Genomic DNA, 10,480 nt, shown 5'->3' on the forward strand with positions numbered 1-10,480 from the left:
GACTATTCATGTAATTTACAGCCACTGGTTAACCATCTTAATTTCTCCGATTTAGGAGCAGACCGTTGCCATATTACGAGGACATCGGAATGGCAAAAGTCTGGCAATGAGGAGTCATTTTTGAAAAAACAGAATGGAGTCCATACTCATGAGCCACAATCTGATACTCAGGTTCAGTCTCTTTAGTGTGTGCCTCAGTTTTAATGACAGACATCTTATGTCAGGACATCTCAGATTTCCAGGAATGTCACCTAATTTCTAGAGCACTTATAACATATACTTATACAAATACAACATAAAGAAAGCTCAATGTTATTTCTTATTTGACAAAGCTTTCAATGTAATTTCAACCTACCAAACTAAGCCTAATTAGTTTACTATTTCTGTTACGTAAGGATAGAAAACAAATCTTTTGAGGTGTTCCAGGAGTCCTTATGAAAAACGTCTAAGTTCTTCCCAGGTCAAGATTCTGTAATTTAAATTTTGGAAAGTTTGTCAATATATATCAAAAGGTTTGGACATTTGACTAAATAGGATCATAAGTCTTCATGAAGCAATGCTTAATTATGTATTTAAGAAAAGTGATAATAAAAGATTTCAAACACAAATACAGAAATTTATATATTGTTAGCAATGCTTAGTTGTTACTATTGAGGAGATTCGATTTTAAGTAATCAAGGACCTGATTAAGACAACTTAAACGCTAGAGATTATTTTGATAAAACACAGAATCTTAATTCTTTATTCTTGTACGAAAAAACAGAATCTTCACTTTCTAGGTAGAAAAGTTTTTCACAGTATCAGTAGAAGACCAATACTTCTTTTTAGCAAGATCCAATTCTGCATCGGCTTACTTTTGATATTTAAATTAACTTACTTGATTAAATTTATTTTGATCTTATTCAGCTTGACCACACATGTAATTTCCTTTCTCGAGATTTCTTTTTCGCGAACCTTCTACAACTTTCCTTTTACATTTAAATTTCTGTCCCGTTTCTCCTCTTTCCCATTTTGAAACCATCACTCTCGCTAGTCTCACAATATTTTCTCCTGCCGATCTAAAATTTCCCTCCGGTATCGAGTTCCCTCTTATTTTAAGTTAGCGAGCAGAGGGCCCAGCTGCATCACCATAGCAACTAGAAGCTAGGGCCAATTAAGCTGTGCCTGAGTCATCAGACACTTAAGCTGATTACAGATTCCAGAATACTGGGTGGAGGAGAGAGGCTCACAGGAAGGAAAACATGGCAGATCTCAGCTGGACAGAAATGGGCAGCTGAGAAGCTGCAAACCACTCCCCTCCTTATGTCCTAGGGAGCCAAGGACTTGGGTGCGGTCACCATGGGAAATGCTCTCAAACAGTAGGCCAGAGGGTGGGGCGCTCAGGCCCGTTTCCCTCCTCAGGAAAATTCTTGGTACTTCCCTGACAACATACCTCAAACACAAGGATCTTGCTCTGGAATTTTAAAATAACATTCAGAGTAATGGGCAGAGTCAATTACTGAGTTCACGCTGAGTCCTAATCTTGGGGTGCTTTGCTTATCCTCCAAATTCTCTGTGGAAGTTTCTCTAATGAAAAAAGCTTCTTCCTTCCTGTCTTCTTTCCTCCTCCATGAGACTGGCCACCTCCCTTTTTATTTTATTTAGTAGGGAAAGCTCTTGGCAGGATTGCCATGGCAACCAAGCCACCAGGCCATTAGACCACCGAGGACCTAGACACTGACACTCAAAGCTGATTATGGGTCTTGAAAATTGAAGGCAGAGCAAGACTGCTGGACCGAAAACGAAGCAGCTCTTCGCTGGCAGGAAGAGGCAGCTGAGCTCCCCAGGGCTTCGGCCGACCACCCACCTGTCACTTCACCTTTGCCCCCCCGTATTCTCTAGGGAAGGAGAAAGAGTGAGGCTGGAGTGAGGAGGGACTGACCATGTCAAGAATGAAAGTTTAGGTTTGGACGTAAGAGCTTATGCCCTTAGGCTGACCCCTGCCATATCCCCAAACTCACACCTGCAGCATACGCTCCCTAAGTGGGTATCCTCGCTTCTAATAAGTCACCTGGCACATAGAAGGTACTCATAGTGCTCGCTGCCCTTCAGTCCCACTAGAGGAAGCACTGTAAGATAGAGCACAATGAGAACGCCTTGGAATGTGGGCAAGTGAAGACTTCCTAACTTCCAGTATATTTTTCTGGGAAATGGAACTGATCAGAAACGTATGTCATGTGGTTTAAGGTTCCCTGTTCACAGTCTGGCTCCTCGGCTTTCTGGTGATGGCGGTGATACGGCTTGGTTGGGGCATGGGGGGATGAGGATGACATTAGGCTACTAATCGCCAAAGGCCTTAAGAGCATTAGATTATTCTCACCACTTCCCTTTCAATACCCACCGCCCCACATTCACGGGCTTCCAGTCATTTTCACTGATAGAGCAAAACTCCTGCCCGCATCGCTATAGCAACCAGAAGTAAGAGGATGAATCGGTCATTTGACACCAATGCTTCGTGTAGTGTAGTGTCTGTTGGAGAGGGTTTGACTTTTGGGAGGAAAATACATTGCGTGTTAGCTGCAGAGGAGTAGGCCACTAGGGTGCTCGGTGGCCCGACATGCTACCACCTCGCCCTTCATCCCTGTACCTCCAGGTGAAGAGGGGTGGTCAGGCCAGCTTTGTTCCCTGTGGCGACCAAGGCCTGTGTTTGGACCAAAATATGTGTTCCCTGCACTGAGACCTGGAAAGGGCACCAGGTACCAGATACCCCCCACTCCATGTAGTTACCAAACTCACAGAAGTGAACTCGTGTTCCAAACATGTGCATTTCCACGACCGTACCTCCTGTGCCTAAAAGTGTCATAAAGATGGTAGGGTTCTTGACGCAAACGCATACTCTTCTCCAGTCCACGTGCTTCATCTTAGACCCTGCAGTTCACGTCCTATCTTCTCTCCTCTAACCTCCATCTACGACTTGAAAAGCCACGGTCTGGGTTGATAACACTAAGAACATGGAAGGAAAGGCATTACACGACTTCCCACCGACTTGCATCTGAAAGTAGATACTCTGCCTTCCCTCTTGATACTATGGATGCACTGTCCACACTCCTATCAAAACCTGGCTCTTTATTTGGGCACTAGATTCCACCCCTTCTGGATGCGTAAATGCTTGGCCCCAGCGATGGTCCCAGTGCTCTCTCCCGCATCGCCATTTACCCTTCCTTCTTTACTGAATGATTCCCATCAGTACACAAACATTCTGCAAAGTCTCCCATCTTAAAAAACGAAACAAGAGAGAAACAAACAAAGAAACGACCTTAACTGCAGAATCCCCTCCATCGACTGAATCATCATGTCTGTTTGCCCTTTACGGCAAAGCTCCTCAAAAGTCAGTGTCTATTTTTGATATCTCCACTTTCTCCATTCCCATTTTTCGTGAGCTCACCCCAATCAAGCTTTCATTCCCAGCATTACAGTGAAATAGGTCTGCTCGAGGTCCCCGAAGACTTGCACATTGCTAAATCTAATGTTCATTTTCAGCGCTGCTGTTACTTGAATGAACAGTAGCATTTGACCTCTCTGCATCAGAGTGCTCTAGGTTTAGACTCTCAGATTCCTTCTCTTCCCTACTTATGTTCACTTGCTACAGAATCACACACAGTTCTGTCACTTTGATCCCACCCACATATTAATATTTCAAACCCGGTCCTGTTCCTGAACTCCAGGCTCATATACTCAATTATCTCTTGGATGGCTAATATTCACCTCAAATTCAAATCTATCATCCCCAGATCTAAGCCCCTGATTCGCCTTCCCGTAAACCTACTCCACCTATATTTTCCCCATCTTGGGAAACAGTAACTCCATCCTTCTTGCTCACACCAAAAAACCTTGGAAGCATCATTGGATTCTTTTCACGCTCACCTACATTCACGGATACTGTTATTTCTGCCTTGGACATAGACTCCGAATCTCCACACTTCTCACCCTCCTCCACATGTACCAACCTGCTATGATCCAACATCATCTGTCACCTCTGTTCTTGTAATACCTTTCCAATTGGACCCCGGTTACTACATTGTCTCTATTATCAACACATCAGACTGGCGTTTTACTATGTGAAATATATCACTCCTCTGTTCTGAACACCCCACTGGTTTCCTGTCGCACGTTTTCTATGACCTACCAAACACTATAACATCCCATTCACTCCTAACTCATCTCCAGTTGTGGTACTCCTCCTGCACAAGGTTCCAGACAAGGTAGCATTCTTGCTATTTCTGGAATGCCAGAAGCAGAGGGGCAAAAGGGGCTGCCGCAGGCCCAGTACCAAGGGATGCGCTTCTCCACCACCCGGAAGCAAGACAGGGCGTTTTGCATCCAGGGTTGGCATGGTGTGGCATGGTGAAGTAGGAGCAATATGATGGGGACCTTCTGCCCAGGGTCCTGGAATCCAGATGCTGGGATAACAGGGAATCAGATAGTCCTACCCTGAATATCTATGCGTATGAGCAACCCTAGTAGAGTAATGCCAATTCTCTTTCAACAACCAAACATCTTCTCTCTTTGTCTTGCAAAAGGAGAGCAATCTAGGAGCGCATCTCAGGGCACCCTGTTGCATGCAGTTGTCATTAGCAGGGAAGCCTCTCTGAGCTGTGGTCCAAGTAGCTTGAGGCTTCAAAACAGAGGGAACCTACAGAAGCAATGACCATTCTTGTGCCCTTCCTTTCTCCCTCAGCCTTTCTTCTATATTTCAAGGGAAATGGACACTCAGAGGACAGAGACCCTATCCTGGCCAATCCAGGCCAAACCAAGTGCTCTCAGTGGAAAGGCAGTTTGAGATAGGCTGCTCAGTCCTTAAGCTTCGGTTCCCAACTCCCTTTCTAACCGTTCCCCTTTATTAGGGAAGTAATCCTTACTGTTTGGGACTCCCTGAGTAGTATATAAAGCAGGTGATTCCTTGTAGGTCATGTTCAAAGAGACTAGGAAAGTGTCTCGTGGATGGGTGTCTGCAAAGACTATACTATTAATGCAGCTGAACCTCACTAGTTCATAACTACCTGGGGCTATTATTTACCTGAAATATTTAATAGAAAACAAATACTGGTGATTCTATGAACCCGGTATTTATTTAAAGTCAGCTATCAAGGTGTTGACAAGCGGCAGTCTTAAAAGCAGTGCTGTAGAATGGGTATATCACTAGACTAAGATACAAATGGCCTGGGTTAGAGCTCTGACATCATCCAATAGTAAATGCGTGACTCTGGGCTTTTCTATCAATTTTTTGAAAACAGCTTTAAGTGGTCTGGAAAGAGATGTTGATTAACTTGCCCAATGTTGCACAGCTAGGAAGTGACATTGTCCAGATCGAGTTTGTAATCATTCTGATATAATGTCCTCTCCCCAGCACGTGCTTAATGTATGCATATGGTGACTAGAACAAAAATGTCTCAGGGAGCAGGCCCCACTCTGATAATTCTTTCCAACTTTCTTTGCAACTAGCCTCAAACCTTGCCTGCAGAGAGTTCTTAAGACGTTGCTCAGTATTAATTAGGGAGAAAAAAAAACTGTTGAGTGAGAACTCTCACTGTCTGGAGATTCCCTCTAGGAATGGAGGAAACCATGGCATCCTTGTTTGAACTGGAAGGGTGCTTAGGGGTTGGTCTAGATATCGAGGATTTAGGGACAGTGATTCTGGGGCTCGGAGAATTGCGTTGAAATTCACATCTGCCAGTCCAGCTCAGCTTTTCCCTGGAGTGTAAGGCGGATTCATTATGGCTCGAGTGTCTGTACAGAAACTGATGGAGAGAAGGGCTGTAAAAGACTTTCCTATTCACTCATCTCCAAAAGAGGGCACTTCTGGGCCTCAGCAACTGAAAATGAGTGTATTCTCAACATTTGCTCCCCAGGAAGGATCCCTATCACAGATGATCCCAAAGGGGATTCTGGATGGCATTGAATATACAGGACGATGAGCCCATATCTAACCAACGCTCATTCTGCAAGGCCCAACTTTGCCCAAATTTCGATACCTGGTGGGTATTAATGGCCCAAATGGTGTGGAAATAAACTCAGACTGTACCATTTTCCAAGTGAATTCATACAGATAAGATTTGGTCCAGTGTTCTAAAGGCTTGATGGTGATTAAGTTTTTAAGTTTTGTTTACCAACACCCGCTTCCACCACCAAGTGTTTTTTCTAGGGGATGCTAATTCTAATTTTCTTCAGGAAGAAAGGAGAGTACTCGGGCCTCTCATGGCCTTCGAAGGAGTGGGTGTAGTCACAGAGAGACTACTCCTTTTCCCTCACCGTAGGCATGTGCTGCATGTAATTCTCACCACTGTCACTTCTGGGAAACTGCATTTGGCATCTGTGATAAAGGGGCTATTTCCCACTTCTGTTTTTGCATCCTGACCTCCCCTGGGCAAGGCAGGCCATTGTTCTTTCAGGATTGCCAAAAGGACAAAACGTTGCCAAATACTTCTGAAGGTTCATAAATGTTGACGTTTGACTTTCCCTAGATGAAAGCCAGCAGATAAGGCTGGAAGCTTGCACGAAGAGAGAAAACTGGACAAGACTCATAGGACGGAGTAGGGAGATTGGACATAAGTGTACACTCTACACCTAGACAGCTCTCATGGAGCCCAAGCAATGGAACAAGGAAGAGTCTGGAGAAATTTCAGCCTCACTTTCGTCCTCCTGGCATGCAGCCCTTCCTTGTATTTCTTGAGAGTCAACAAATTCAAATGAGAACACAGCACAGGCTGAAGGGGCCTCTGGTGCAGTGCACTGGAAACGGTGTGAACCCTAACCAAAGGCAGCCTGACTCCAATCCCAGCTCTGAGTGCTGTGTGACCGTGGGCATATTGCTTAAGCCTCAGTTTCCTACAGTGTCAAATGGGATGATTAAAATGCTTTTTTGGAGAACTGGTGGAAGGAGTCGAGCTAAAGGAAGTGAAAAACCCAGCATAGTATTTGGCACAAATTCAGTACTAAAAAAGTCGGCAGCTTCACACCACTGTTGGTTCCGGGGCCACGCTTTCCCCTTGGCAAGTTTCTCTCTACTGGCGTGCCCAGGAGAGCTGATGTGCTTTCGGATCCAGAAACTGTACCAATCCAAAAAGTCAGAGCAAGAAAATTTTGGTACCTTAATCTGTTTGTGTCCCTGCCCTTCCCTGCCTCACACGCATGTACAGATTAAGGGTCCAAGGAGGCCGAAGAATGAGAGGTCTCAGTTTAGTAGGGAGGCAGGACTCTACTTCAACGTAAAGGTTTTGAGCTGAATCCTTTCCTGCCTCCCAACTCCACCCCATTGCATTTTCTAGAACCTCTTTAGCTCGTATTCTTGTCACCAGAAATCCTGCCCGTGGTGTTCGCTTTTCCTTGGAATGTTGTCATAGGCGAGATTAACCAAGACATAGTGGGAGCTGTATGTCCCGGGTATCTGGGGTGCGCCCGAGTAGTGGTTTCCCCAAGCAGGTAGCTCTAATTTGGCTCCGGCACAGTGGTGAGATCTGGGGCCCGAAAGGGTATGTATCTTCCGTCTTCTTGTCCCCTCCCCTGGCGAAATGGTTGTGTTGTTCTCTTCCTAAGGCTGACGAAAGTGTGAGGAAAGTCTTATAACGCAATCCCATCTGGCAGGAGGTGGCAGTTGGGAGTAGTCCCCAGTGATTAAATGGATGAAGGGCAGAAAGCTTGTGGTACCAGGAGGTGAGAAAGCATAAAACTTACGCTACTGGGAGTCAGTCCCCCTCCTCTGCTCCCCGCTTCACTGTCATAGGTGACTCCACATAACATCCACCACGAGCCAGGGCTCCCTTACCAGAATCATCACCTGCTGGCGCTCTAGGGAAGTCTTGAGGAGAGCCACAAGCAGGATTAGAAGCTGTGAAGAGGGACCAGGATGAAGAGTGTCAACGTACTAACACTAACCTTGACAGCGTGGGCGAGGAAATAAACTGCGCTGGCAGAAGCTGCCATGCAGAGGGCCTCCGGGTGGACTGTTCAGTGTGACCCAAGATCCCAGACCAGCCCCTCTCTGATGATATATGGACCTTTGTTACTTCTGCCACGGCCTTATCTCTTACTCCTCCCTTGAGCTCGACATTGTGTTTCTGAGATATTTTAAAATCTCCTGAAGGTGTTTTACATAGTGCCTCTGACTTCATGAACCATCCTTCCCTCCTCTCCCTAACCTCAGGTCTTAGAAAAGAAGTCACTAAAGGACAACTTGTCCCCAGGCTTCCATACCACCTCATCTTCTACTACCGTCACCCCTGACCACTCCGCCATTCGTCCTTTGCTTCAGATTCTTGTCCCTGCCCCAGCGCTGCTTGTACCCATCGCCTTCTCTACTGTCTTCTCCCAGCACCGAAAGTTTAGCCGGCAGTTACTCCTGTGCATTCGTGGCGCTCTGAGCTTACTCCTATTACACTACTCGCCACAGCAATAATATAATGGTCGGTTTGCTTCCATGGCCTCTCCCCTTAATCCCTGGGGCACAGAGGGGTCTTCTTTACTCTTCTAGTCCCAGCATAAAGCACTGTTCTCAGACGATGGCAGGTGATTAATAGATGTTTTGATTTTTCACTATACTCTGCAACAGCAAAGCAAATACAGTTCAATGCCAGGCATTTTTTTTTCCATTTTTTTGTACAACAGTAGACACAAATGGAGGTCATACACCATAGGTAGTTTGTTTTTGTTGTGTATGTGTGTGTTTTACTATTGTTACTTAACTCCTGTACCGGACCATTTTACTGATTATTTCAAATGGTTAAGGAACGACTTAATGTTCTCTTTCACATCATAGGAAGACGTAAGTATTATCAATCCGTTTTTACACAGCAATCTTTACTTTGACAGTGAAATGAGGCAGGGGATGGCAAATGACCAATTTCATTCATAAACACTGATTAAGAACCTAATTCAAGGGTGTATTACAAGGGAAAAAATACCATTAGAAACGGAACACAGATAACAAGCACAATGTGGACTTCCCACCCCAACCCTGCTCGACTTCTGATTTGGGGCCCCGCTGCCCATTTACTCAGGGCCCCTTTAACTGATGCCGTCCAATCGAAGTGATACGTTTTCCCCAGAATTCACATGGGGCCAAAGAAGAACGTGGCGGTTGCCTCGGATCTGGCTCTGGCCTCCTCATCTTCAACAGCCTCCCTATATTGCTCCGGCCAGTCCTGCGGTCGCTTTCTGTAAATCCTGGCCATGTACTCCAAAGCTTTCATTTTGGTGGTTTCAAGGTGAGCTCGAGGACCCCATAAAAGCTCACATTCGATTGGATTAGAGTAGGACAGCGGCCTGCATTCCAAGTAGCGCTGCCTCATAAGCTTGCAGGTGATGGCACGCTTTCTCCCTACATCCATACCAAATCGACAAAGCAAATTCCAAATGTTGGCCTCTTTGACACGATTGCCCATCAGGAAGATCAAACCCAGGATCGTCATCACGTAGTCTTGAGTGGGTCTCCCCAGGCTCTCCAGCAACATTTGCTCTTCCTCTGATTCCGGTTGCTGGACGAGGAGGTAGATGTGCTCACTGGTGTCGACCTCGATCAGAGAGAACCCGTAGAACAAGTCAAGGATTAGAGTAGCTCGACTGAGGATATTTGGGAACACGTCCTCGAATTCTTTGCCAGTGTGAGCCAACAGCTCATCCTGATGTATAGGCAGCAACTCCTCAGTGACATTAATGGCCAACTGAACCAAGTCATTTGCCTTATCAGTCATAGTGTCTTCTGACCAGAACTCTAGGCCAGCAGCCTGGCTTCTCTCTTTGGCCTTGTCAGCTTCCAGGGCCTTGCTATATTTTTCTGGCCAGCTCCAGGGTTCCTCGTCGTGGGCCTCTGCCACGAACTTCAGGGCTTCCGTCTTTGTGATTTCCCGGTGGGCTCTCGAGCCCCACAAGAACTCAAATTCAAGGGGGTTCGTGCCATACACTGGCCAGTACTCCAAGAACCGCATGTGCACCAAGTCGGCAATGAGGACGTTCTTCGTGTTCCCGAAGACGCTGTTGATCCTCTGGGGCTCATCCAGCACATTAACCTTCAGAAGCACGTCCCAAATGGAGGCCTCTCTTGCCCGGTTGCCATTCAGGAGGATGTGGCCTAGGACCAGGGCCAGGAGACCTGCCTTTGGCACATCGAGGGATTCTGCTGTCTCGTCAGCGGTCTGGAGACCGCGTTTGCTGATTAAGTTGTAGGTGTCCGCCTGGGGATCAAGGACCCTTAGGTTCAACCCAAAGACCTGATCCAGGTGGGCTGAGGCTCGTCTGAGGATCTCAGGGAACTGGTCTGAGTATTCTCTGAGGAAGTCCAGCATCTCTGTCTGCCGAATAAAACCCTCGGCCTGGTTTTTCATCCGCATGAAATTCACCAAAGCGATCGACTTGTCTTCTAGCGGGTCGTGGACCCGGAGCGCCCCCAAGCGTCGGGACTGCTCGTCGATCAGGACCTCGAGGTCGTTTGCGCCCTGCGCAGCCTGGG

At 46.4% G+C, this 10,480-nt stretch overlaps 1 protein-coding gene across 1 annotated transcript in view; it reads right to left on the bottom strand.

Moving 5' to 3' along the window:
• Window positions 1–8,549: 8,549 nt before the first annotated feature.
• MAGEE2 (MAGE family member E2) overlaps window positions 8,550–10,480 on the bottom strand; it is a 2,443-nt gene continuing 512 nt past the window's right edge. The window contains exon 2 of the mRNA XM_011379510.2: window positions 8,550–10,475. Coding sequence (XP_011377812.1) covers window positions 9,084–10,475 — 1,392 coding nt within the window. The 3' untranslated portion in view covers window positions 8,550–9,083. The remainder of the gene's footprint in view (window positions 10,476–10,480) is intronic.

Source organism: Pteropus vampyrus, unplaced genomic scaffold, assembly GCF_000151845.1.
Source record: "Pteropus vampyrus isolate Shadow unplaced genomic scaffold, Pvam_2.0 Scaffold361, whole genome shotgun sequence".
NCBI lineage: Eukaryota > Metazoa > Chordata > Mammalia > Chiroptera > Pteropodidae > Pteropus > Pteropus vampyrus.